The sequence below is a fragment of the Ostrea edulis genome, chromosome 8, assembly GCF_947568905.1.
Source record: "Ostrea edulis chromosome 8, xbOstEdul1.1, whole genome shotgun sequence".
Taxonomy (NCBI): domain Eukaryota; kingdom Metazoa; phylum Mollusca; class Bivalvia; order Ostreida; family Ostreidae; genus Ostrea; species Ostrea edulis.
Window position 1 is genome coordinate 51,247,081 of NC_079171.1, and position 12,443 is coordinate 51,259,523.

The 12,443-nt window shown below is 39.7% G+C and overlaps 1 protein-coding gene across 1 annotated transcript; it reads right to left on the reverse strand.

Annotated features, from left to right (window-relative positions):
* Positions 1 to 1,473: 1,473 nt before the first annotated feature.
* LOC125661393 (uncharacterized) lies at positions 1,474 to 9,445 on the reverse strand. Its single transcript, XM_048893373.2, has 3 exons — positions 9,316 to 9,445; positions 2,130 to 8,712; positions 1,474 to 1,526 (listed from the first exon to the last, which is right to left on the reverse strand). The coding sequence occupies exon 2, from the start codon at positions 8,617 to 8,619 to the stop codon at positions 2,398 to 2,400; it is 6,222 nt and encodes a 2,073-aa protein (XP_048749330.2). The 5' UTR covers positions 8,620 to 8,712; positions 9,316 to 9,445; the 3' UTR covers positions 1,474 to 1,526; positions 2,130 to 2,397.
* Positions 9,446 to 12,443: the final 2,998 nt, after the last annotated feature.

Genomic DNA, 12,443 nt, shown 5'->3' on the forward strand with positions numbered 1-12,443 from the left:
ACTTCCATTAAGTTGACCACAGTACTACTTTTCTGCACATATCAATTGGCACACATCTACAGCAAGAGACTGTCATCAAGTGGCTCTTCATCTTCTTGCTCTGCAGCTACCTGCCTTTCAACAACCTGCTCTTCTTGTATTTCTTCCTCACTGAGAGATCAAACATATTCTGAAACTATTATTCATGTAAGATATGATGACACTATACTTGCTTCTCTAAATTAAAGTTTAATGCAATTTGACTTTCATACAAGTATCAATAATTAATTTTACTTTTTTGTTCACCTTTTTCCATCATTTGAAAAAAAAAATTATCACATGTCTTTTAGGGGAGAAAAATTGGAACCATAAACAACTATTAAAACTTACACTGATGTAAGAATGGTCCCCTTTCTCTTCCCCTTAACACATATGCTGTCGATGAATTCATGTGTTGGGAGTAGGCTGTCCAAATGGCCAGGGGAACATGTTAAAACCTCACCATTCACAAAAATGGCCAGGCAGCTTCTGCAAAATATAAATTGCTAAATACAATCTGTAATTTTCTTTAAGGACATAAAAATGAAAAAAATTTCCATGTTAACTCACTTGAAACTGAGACAGGTATGTATGGAATCTTTTCCCATTTAAAAGGCAAATATTTTATGCAAATAGCATCTCTTATTTATCTATTCTATTATAAATGAAATTTCCATTCATTTTAAGATTATTTAGCCTCACAATAAATGGTACTTCAATTTTTAGACATCAAGAAGTCTGATGTTGAGCCAATGCTCACTAGTAATACCCCGCTCTGATATGAATTTGGTATGGACAGACGTACAGATTAACAGGAAGTTGACATCGATTTGTACAGAAATGATCCCCACCATATGGCATACCAAAAAGCGGAGTTATCCGTAGTCAAATCAGTGTGCCAAGAAAGGCTTAACAATCGGTATGAAACACGTCAGACAACATTTGACGCAATGATAAGTTATATTGATTGCTCAACTATCTATTTTGTATTGCTTGTAGGAGTTATGAGATTGATCTCTGTTCGTTATCTTCACCTTGCATTGACAAACTAGATGGTTATATCGAGCATAGAATTTGGAAATGCTGATTTTAAACGAGACTGTTGGAACCCCTGCACCTTCAATTTCTTAGTCAATAGCCTGCTTTTGTCCTTCGGATGAGATCGCAAAAACCGAGGTCCCGTGTCGTAGCAGGTGTGGCACGATAAAGATCCCTCCCTGCTCAATAGCCATAAGCGCCGAGCATAGGCCTAAATTTTGCAGCCCTTCACCGGCAGTGGTGACGTCTCCATATGAGTGAAATATTCTTGAGAGGGATGTAAAACACTATTCAACCAATCAAAATTGACCGTACGCAGAACAAGCTCTTGCATGCTTTCTAAATGGAAAGTAAAGTCTTGGAACCCAGTGTAAATGAATGAAATTACCATGGTATTCTGTCACAAGAAAGACGATGTATGTTTCTTTACTTTTAATGGCAGAGAGACAACCTCCAGGGAGGGTAAAATACTGTAAACAAAAATAAGATCCTATTACAACAGGTTCTGCACAAAAGATAAGTGGCATGGTTTATAATAAACATGTAATATGTTATTCAGAACATATCTACACATTTCATGCTAAAGATATCAAATTTCAGTAAATCAAGAATAACATGCACCAAAAGCTTTACAAAGTTATCAAAAATCTTGAATTCTAAATACACACACTAGAAGACTTATAAAATATTGATACTGATATGTGAAAACTTAAATGTAATCATCACAACCTTTGAGAAAAAATTTAAACTGTGAGCAATTTACACAAAGCGATTTACATATCGAACACGTGAAAGGTCAATATATAGTACGTTCAGAAAATAAGCGAGCGTGCCCCATTTACACAGAAAGAAATAATAACAGCAATGAATAACATCATTAAAGATCTATCAGAGATAAGATAACCATGAAATATCAATTAATCAAATTTAGACAATATAAACTACCTGCATGTCATGATATACTGGCTGCTTATCACATCGGGGTCAACAAGTGTACAATAACAAATATGCGTAAGCATTCTTAATATGACTTGCATTTAACATAAAAGTTAATAAAGAGATTAAAAACTTACACTTTGGTGCCATGAAGTTGTGGAAAGTTGGAAGTCAAAATGCATGAGTACGGGTACCATGCCGTGAACGTGCTGGGAGCTTTTTGTAACATACAAAACAAAACCAATCCCGGACAAATATAAAAAAAAAAATCCGGAATCCAGCACACTCCCCTCCTGATTTTTATAAAAAAATCACTACATCAAATTCAATATGCTAAACTAGCAAAATCATACATACATAATACATAAAATCAAATATCAGTCATTATCCATGAAAATTGAGTCACTAATCATCTGAAGATACCAACAGGACAAGATCGACTACGGGTCGAACGAACACACAAATCTTGTTTTCCTTATAGAGTTTGATTTCCACTTTCCTGACAAGGAAATCGTCACTTGGAAAAAGTTTCGTCACTATTGCCATAGGCCACATGGATCTATGAAAATCCTTCTCTCTTACAAGAACAATATCACCGACATTCAAGTTCACTTCTGGCTGCTTCCACTTTCTCCTGACTTGAAGAGATGAGATATACTCTTTCGTCCATTTCGACCAAAATTCATCTGCTAGACCCTGAACCAGTTTCCATTGACTACGTAACATATCCTTGGTCCCAAACTGTGGAAACGGGCATGTATCGTTTTGACCTTTCTTGTGAGTCAACAACACTGAGGGAGACAGAATTTCTGGGTTTTCTGGATCTGTTGAAATGGGCAGCAACGGACGAGAATTCACTATCGCTGAAACTTCAGCCATCAAGGTCACTAATGAATCATGAGTTAGTTTATTCCTATCTTGCATGAGCATGTTATCCAGAATCCTCCTACAGGTCCCTATCATACGCTCCCATGAGCCTCCAAAGTGAGAGGAATGAGGAGGATTAAACTTCCAGGAAGTTCCATAGGTTTCTAGAGTTTTTGCGATTCTTCCATCCTCAACAAATTCTGCTTCAATGCCCAAGTCCTGAATTGCACCCACAAAGTTAGTGCCCCTATCTGATCGCAATAGTTTTATGGGTCTACGAATTGCTACAAAACGGCGGTAGGCATTGATGAATGCTGCACTGCTCATCTCATCTACTACTTCCAAGTGAACTGCTCTTGAAACTAAGCAAGTGAATACAATTGCCCATCTCTTTTGCTGAGCTGATCCACCTCGAGTCTTACGCTGGAGAACTGACCATGGTCCAAATGTATCAAGACCAACAAAGGTGAAAGGTGGTCCAGGAGATAATCTGTCCTCCGGAAGATCTGACATCTTTTGAAATAGAAATTGTCCACGACACTTTCGACAAGTCACACAATGACGAATAATAGAGGACACAAGTCTCTTACCGCCAATCACCCAATAGCCCGATGCACGGAGAGCTCCCTCTGTCATGTGTCTGCCCTGGTGATGAATTTTACCATGAAAATGTCGCACTAAGAGGATAGCAATGTGATGGTCTCGGGGAATGATCACAGGCTGAGTGTTGATGGAAATAGCCTTTCCATGTTTCAATCGTCCTCCAACTCTGAGAATGCCATTTTCATCTTGTACAGGAGCAAGAGGAAGAATTTTGGATTTGTTTGACAAAGAACGTCCAGTTTGCAAAGAATTGATTTCATCACCATAAACTTCCTGTTGTACTAGTTTCACAATAAATTGTTCCGTTTCAGCTCGTGTGGGTTTGCTCTCATTGTGAAGTTTCCTAATGAATCCTTTCAGAAACATGATAGCTCTCACTAAACTGTTCCATGACGAGAAAAATGAAAATCTCTGAACCCATGTTTTGTGGCTGATCACTTTCATTTTGTTCACTGATATTTCTGGGCGGACCTCAGTATCCTCTTGAGGATTTACAAGCTGAAATTCACTAGATGGTAATTGTACATGTATGTCATTGCGCAAAAGGTCTGGACCCGTTAGGTAGGTTGAATTCACCAAGTCTTCTGCATTGATACGTCTCGTTGCAATGTCAGCAGGGTTACTGTCTGTTGGAATGAAGTACCACTGAGTCGGAGAACTAGCTGCTCTGATCCTATTCACCCTATTGGTGACATACACATAGAACCTCCGTACCTCGTTTGACAAATACCCCAACACTATCTTGCTATCTGTGTAATAGTAGAAATCCTGTGAGGGGATGTTCAAATGCTCTTTCACCAACTCTGCAACTGCAATGGATAGAACTGCTGCGCAGAGCTCAAGGCGAGGAATGGTATGACCATGAACAGGTGATACTTTTGATTTGCCCAGCAAAAATGAAACATCACTTCCCTCATCTGATATCAGTTTTAAGTATGCTATCGAAGCTATTGCGTCCTTAGATGCATCACTGAAGATATGAACCTCTCTACGCAAAGCTTCATGAAATGAAATTGCAGAATATTTGCGAGAAATTTGAAAATTCTGGAGATGCACGAGTGATGTGATCCACCGTTCCCATTTCGATTTCAATTGAGGCGGTAACTCTTCATCCCAATTTACAGGTCCTGAGACTGACATCATTTCCCTGAGAAGCAATTTCCCATACAAAGTCATGGGGGCTGCAAATCCTATGGGATCAAACAGACTATTGATCACTGATAACGCACCTCTACGGGTATAGGGTTTGTTTTCTGTCGACGCTCTGAACACAAATCTATCAGTAGAAATGTCCCATGATAATCCTAGACTGCGCTGAATTGGCGGAGTGTCAGATCCAAGATCCAATTCCTTGAGATCTGCTGACAAATCATCTGATGGGAAATTCTGTAACACAGTTGTGCTGTTCGAGACAATCTTATGCAAACGCAACCGTCCTCCAATTTCTAACGTTTTCTGTGTGCGCTTCATGAGATCAATTGCCGAGTCAGGATCTGGACAAGAAATGAGTCCATCGTCCACATAAAAGTTTTTACAGACAAAATCTCGGACATCACTGTCTGCATTCTCAACGGATTTTCTGAGACAAAAGGTTGCAACAGATGGAGACGGAGAGTTTCCGAAAACATGGACTGTCATCCTGTAGTCCATCAACGGTTGTGAAATGTCATTATTTTCGTGCCACACAAATCGTAAATAATTGCGATGAGTTTCGTCCACCTTGAAGTTGTAAAACATGTGCTCCACGTCAGCTGTAAGAGCTATAGCTTCCTTCCGAAATCGCAAGAGTACTCCCAATAAATTATTGGTTAAATCCGGTCCTTTCATTAATACGTCATTCAAAGACGTTCCCCTGAACACTGCTGACGAATCGAAGACGACTCTAACTTTTCCAGGTTTCTTGGGATGATAAATTCCGAAAAACGGTAGGTACCATTGTTCACTAAGTGTTGGCAAAGGTGGTGCTACCTCAGCATGACCGTTTTCGAACATTTTTCCCATGAATTCAACAACGTGTTTCTTCTTGACTTCATCTTTCTGGAGTGAACGGTCTAATGATTTAACACGCTGCAAGGCTTGAGTTCTGTTGTTAGGCAACAGCTTTCTATTTTCGCGAAAGGGAAGTGGTGCAGTCCAGCGATCATCACAGTCCTTCGTAACCTTACTTTCCATGAGACTTATAAAAAGCTCGTCTTCCACTGATGGACCAAGCCTCTCATCCTGTGGCGTTTTCTCGAAGATCGAGTTTTCTTTGATGGTTAACGTGTTAACACATGGTTCCAGATAGGTTGCTCTACCATTAGCAAGAATGTGAGTTTTGCTAACTGTGATTGTTTGAACAGATTCACGTCCATGGAGAGCTCCAATACAAGATTCACCAACCACAACCCAACCAAGAGGTAATTTGTGAGCGTAGGGTAAGTTATCACCGCCTAACCTCTGATCCACAACATGGTGTGCTTGTATAACGTCACGACCTATCAAGAGTTCTATGTGTACACTGTCATCAACTGGTGGTATGTACGATACCAAATCACAAAGATGAGGAAAGTTTTTCACTACTTCCGGAGAAGGTATTTCATGTCTATTATCGGGAATGTCTGAACACTCGATAAGAGACGGAATCTTAATCCTGACACTATGATCTGCGGACTCAACAACATAATTGTTGCCTTTTCTGCCAGTCGCGGAAACTTTCCCTGAACAGGTTGATAAAGTGAAGTTTATGTGTTCCGAATGATCATCAAAGTTGTCAAACAGTTCCGGTTTTCCAAGGGAGTAATTGCTTTGATCGTCGATCAATGCGTAGACCTTGCGAGCCTGCATGGGTTGGTCCTCATTGTAGACATACAGTTGTAGAATTTTTGCGCATGACTTGCTACAAATTTTGTCAGTCCCACAAACCTGTGTACATTTTGTATTAACACCGGTCCGTGACTCCCCTCCATGCCGATTGTCATCTTCTGTAAGATTCTCATCCTTGTTATGAGAGGGTTGCTGTACATTTTGAACACGCAATACATGAAGTCCAGTCGGGTGACTTGTCTGATTACAAACATCACATCGGATAGTCTCTTGGCATTTGTTTTTGGTGTGTCGTTTCAAACTGCAGCAACGGAAACAAAGTTTGTTTTTCTTTAGAATCTCCATTCGCTCTTTCATGGGTTTCTGACGGAAAGTCCTGCACTGATTCAAATTGTGGTTTGTGTTGTGCACGGGGCACATCAATTTGTCCTCAGCTGTAGAGTTTGTAGAAAGTTCCGTTTTCCTTGCGTTCACGCGAATTTGGGGTTGATTATTTGCTGACTGTTTCTGAGAAGATAGTGTGCTAGTGTTGTACTGAAAACTCGGGTCAGTGCGCCATTTTGCCATGTCGTAGATGAAGTTGACAAAATAACTGAACGGAGGAAATAGCATTCCATGTTGATTTTTGTAAGTATTGGCGCGAGATGACCACTTTTCTTGTAGATTGGTCGGCAAGCGAGATACTATTTGGTTTACTCCTGTGGATGAATCATACATTGCAAGCACTGAAGAATAGAGCGGGTTGGCCTTGACACACTGAATTTCACTCAAGAGGTCGTACAAATCATAAAGTCGTTTGCTGTCAGCCGGAGTGTTTGAAAGCTTTGGGAAGTTCGTAAGTTTGTTTCGTAAGCACGCTTCTATCAATTCAGGACTGCCATACCGAATGTCAAGTCTATCCCACAATTTGTGTAATGCATCCACGTGATTTCCTGCACTGGCCGTTTTTAAGCATTCAGCCTGCCTGGATGAATCTGGACCCAGCCATTTGATCATGAGATCCAGTTCCTCTGATGGTGTAACTGCAAGTTCTAACATTACAGCTTTAAATGTTTGTTTCCAAGACAAATATTGGATGGGACTATCATTGTATTTAATGAGACGCGAAAGCACTACATCTTTTCTGGCCATCATCCTAGTCATTATCTGACAAAGTTCAACCTGCGAATTGTCTACATGTGGCATCATATTGACTGATGTGTAGCGATTACCGTATTGTGATCCTGAGGTTTGAGTAGTCACCGGATTTGGCTGAGACGGTAAACTCGAATGTGGCACAAAGGTTGGCGCTTCAGTATTCAATAGATGATTCGGCTGAGATAGTACGTCTGAACGCGGCGCAAAGGGTGGCGGCAAATCATACACATGACTTGTTTGTGATGAAGTTGCAAGCAAGGGACTAGAGTGTACCATGGTTTGCGTTGGTTGATATGCTGTACGCCAATTTTCATTCATAGGTGTGGAACATAAATTTGCCAATGTCGATAAAGGAACAAATGTTTCACTAGACTGCATAGATGTTTGCACAGTTGACGTGAATGCACTATCAGTGAATTGCACACGAGGTCGCACAGCTGATGTGAACGTGCTATCAGTGGACTGTACAGGCGGTTGCACAGCGGATGTCAAAGTACTTGTAATTGCTTGCACAGGTGGCTGAACAGAAGTGTTAGTGGAATTCACAAAATGTTGTTGAATAAATTCACTTGTCCTTGCTTGTCGAGCTTCAGTAATAGATTCTGTTTCTATATCATCTAACTGTTCTGCATTTTCCATCACATTCAGTGCTGATTGTAAGGCTTCGGTTTCTTGTTGGATTTCAAGTAGACTGATTTCCGCTTCCAATGCTGCCTTTTGGGTCATAATGGCAGCTTGTTTCTCGACGTATTTCATTTTCACTTTCGCAGCCTCAAGTGCAGCTCTTTTCTGAATAATCGCAGACTGAGTAGATGAAAGGATTGATCGGCCTGATCCAGATTTAACGCTTTGTCTGTCACAGCTAGGATCTTTTGTTGCAACTTGTGTGCGTTGAGTGAGAACCTCGGTAACAGCCCTCGTTACATTATCTCTTAATTTCAAATGTGAAATCCTTTCTGTTTCGCTTTCAACTGATCTGTGTTTTACAAGAAAGTCAACATAATGATCTGAAAGTCTTTTAAAATCACCACTAGCTTGTTTTATCTGCTTATGTACCATCTCTGCATCCGATATTTCTGGATATTCCTGAAGAGTGGATATTAGGACATCAATTTCCTTTTGAATATGTTTTATTTCCCGATCATATTTCCTGCATCTGTCCATGAACAACTCGGCTCCAGCCTCTGTGAGTTTCCTTTCCCGTTCCATAGCCATGTCGAAGTTATTTTACTATTCTGTCACAAGAAAGACGATGTATGTTTCTTTACTTTTAATGGCAGAGAGACAACCTCCAGGGAGGGTAAAATACTGTAAACAAAAATAAGATCCTATTACAACAGGTTCTGCACAAAAGATAAGTGGCATGGTTTATAATAAACATGTAATATGTTATTCAGAACATATCTACACATTTCATGCTAAAGATATCAAATTTCAGTAAATCAAGAATAACATGCACCAAAAGCTTTACAAAGTTATCAAAAATCTTGAATTCTAAATACACACACTAGAAGACTTATAAAATATTGATACTGATATGTGAAAACTTAAATGTAATCATCACAACCTTTGAGAAAAAATTTAAACTGTGAGCAATTTACACAAAGCGATTTACATATCGAACACGTGAAAGGTCAATATATAGTACGTTCAGAAAATAAGCGAGCGTGCCCCATTTACACAGAAAGAAATAATAACAGCAATGAATAACATCATTAAAGATCTATCAGAGATAAGATAACCATGAAATATCAATTAATCAAATTTAGACAATATAAACTACCTGCATGTCATGATATACTGGCTGCTTATCACATCGGGGTCAACAAGTGTACAATAACAAATATGCGTAAGCATTCTTAATATGACTTGCATTTAACATAAAAGTTAATAAAGAGATTAAAAACTTACACTTTGGTGCCATGAAGTTGTGGAAAGTTGGAAGTCAAAATGCATGAGTACGGGTACCATGCCGTGAACGTGCTGGGAGCTTTTTGTAACATACAAAACAAAACCAATCCCGGACAAATATAAAAAAAAAAATCCGGAATCCAGCACACATGGGATTAAGCTACAGGTTAACCTTTATGTCGGACTTAATTGAAGAGATTCACATTGTATTTAGGTTTGCTACGAGATGTGTCAAGTCATTTCAAATTTTTATGCCACCGAGATGAAAGGGCATATTGTTTTTGTCCTATCTGTCATTCTGACTGAAACTTTAACCTTGCTTATAACTTTTGATTGATTGAATTTATAAAGTTTTGTGTCCCTCTCGAGAATATTTCACTCATATGGTGACCACTGCCGAACTTTTGAACAGTAAGTGATAGAGCTTTGATATTTCACACGAGTATTCCTTGTGACAAGACCTTTCCGTGGGTAACAACACTTTTGACCCTGACCTACGATTTGAAAAAAATTAACATTGCTTATAACTTTTGAACAGCAAGTGAAAGAGATTTGATATTTCACATGAGTTTTCCTTGTGACAAGACATTTCCGTTGGTACTAAACAGTTTGACCTTGACCTACTTTACAAATAATGACATTGGTCATAACTTCTTGATAGTAACTGCTTTCATATTATACATGAGCATTTTTTGTGACAAGATCTTTCTACTGGTACCAAGATATCTGTCCTTGTGACCTTGGCCATCTTCGGAATTAAGAAGGTACACCCTGGAGGCACCACGCTGCAAGCAAAATTAAGCATACTTACTACAACTCTAAAAGTGCTGCTGAGCAATTTATTAATTTTCTGCTTCAAAGGTATTAACGTATCCTCAAGTAACCAATCTCAAAAGTGACAGTATCCAACGCTAAGCCTTAAAAAGTGAGTGTTGTGGGATAAACAGTGGGTATACTGGAATCGGGTTGTCCGTCTGTCTGTCCGTCCGTCTGTAGACGCAATGGTTTCCGGGCTCTAAAGCATTATCCTTTCCCCCTACCGTCACCATATCATATATATGGACTACCCATGGGATGAAGATGTTCCCTATCGATTTTGGGGTCCAAAGGTCAAGCGCACTGGACATCGAAGTAGCAATATGGTTTCCGGGCTCTAAAGCGTTATCCTTTCCACCTACAGTCACCATATCATACATATGGACAACCCATGGGATGAAGATGTTCCCTATCGATTTTGGGGTCAAAAGGTCAAAGGTCAAGCGCACTGGACATCGAAGTAGCAATATGGTTTCCGGGCTCTAAAGCATTATCCTTTCCACCTACAGTCACCATATCATACATATGGACTACCCATGGGATGAAGATGTTCCCTATCGTTTTTGGGGTCCAAAGGTCAAGCGCACTGGACATCGAAGTAGCAATATAGTTTCCGGGCTCTAAAGCGTTATCCTTTCCACCTACAGTCACCATATCATACATATGGACTACCCATGGGATGAAGATGTTCCCTATCGATTTTGGGGTCAAAAGGTCAAAGATCACGTGCACTGGACATCGAAGTAGCAATATGGTTCGGGTTGTCATGCCATTTGTTTTTTACACTCAGAAAAGAGGTAGTTTATACCTATTACCAACACCCTTTGGGAGATTGGGGTAAGCGGGGGGTAATCTTAGTGAGCATTGCTCACAGTACCTCTTGTTTTTTTTTTTTTTAGATTTCACGGGGAGATCAATATCTCGGGCCAAAACATAAAAAGCCATTTAAGCGCTGTAGCATTCAGATGACCTAGGTGGACCAATAAATGGAAAATCATCTAGGTGGACACAGTGTTGAACCGAAAATTTTGATTCTAAAATCCAATGGAAAGCAGAACTAGATTTTTAAACAAGTTACATAAGTAGCTAAGTCCATATGGTAAGGTATTGTCGTAGTAATAATTGTTGTCTACCACGAAACAAGGAAGTTCAAAATCCTTTGGATGAATTGGAATTTGTTTAAAGGCATTTTCAATAACCGATTTTGCCAAGAGAACTCCTCTACCGAAATGCTAAATGACGTTTATGGCATTATCAATAGATTGGTATTGTTTGGGTATGTGGTGGTTGATTGAATTTCCTTTCGGGTACGAGAGATGAAGGATCAATCTAAATTCCCCTGAGCGGGGGGGGGGGGGGATATTAGGAAAAGGAGGTTTGGTAAAAGGACCAACAACATGATTAGACTTCAACTCAAAAGCAATTCGGTCATGGAGGATTTTGTCCTTCCTTTTAATTAAAGACAAGTTTTTTGACAGCCGAAAAGTTATAGGCCCTTGATAAGGAATCTTAAAACCAAAGGTGAATTCAGTTAAAAAAAGAATGTGAGGTCCTTATCATATCCCTTTAAATAATCAGACAATGTTTATGAGAGGATCTGGTTGGTTTAGACGGCCCGTTGAATTTGAAGGGATGTTTGGTTTGAGGGTTTTTTGCAGGATTTCCTGGGTGTTTCCCTGCACAAAACTGGCACATATTAGAGTGGGGACAGGAGTTGCTATTTGCACAGAACCCATGCTTGTTGTAGGTCAAACAATATCTGTTTTGGTTGGGTTGGAAAGGAATGTTTTTTGGAGCGGAGTTTAAAGTCTAGGCCCATAACTACGGCCTCCTGATAGAGTTCTATATTCGTTTTATACCTTTAAAGATGGAGCCTGGTCCACACAAGTGTCAGCTATTTTATGTATGGTCTCGGCATATAGGTCGTAAGGTTTTCTATTTCCATGAGGTGCTTTTCTGAGTAAATAGCGACAAACTTATGGAAAGCCTCCGACCATTTAGCCATTGAGGTAACGATGTTTCTAATTGTGCTTTGCGAAAAGAAGCTGGCCCTCTCTTTCCACTCACCTATACTTATTTCCCCTAAAATCTGTTTCCATTGGTAGGAGGGTAGAAAATTTGATAAATGCATCTTCAAAACTCTTCCTTCTAACTCTATCATCGACCCATAAAGTCAAGGAAAGAGCTGAGGGGGTGGGTGGGTAAATATTAGTAGTACCTGGTTCCTTGGAGCAACGAGCATTGACTGGAGAGATTATCGTTTGTGGGTACCCTTGCTGCCCAGTCTGTACTTGGTTGAACAGATATGCTGT

What these genes read in the sequence shown, in the direction of transcription:
- LOC125661393 (XM_048893373.2), bottom strand. Translation starts at nt 8,619, where the DNA reads ATGGCTATGGAACGGGAAAGGAAACTCACAGAGGCTGGAGCCGAGTTG.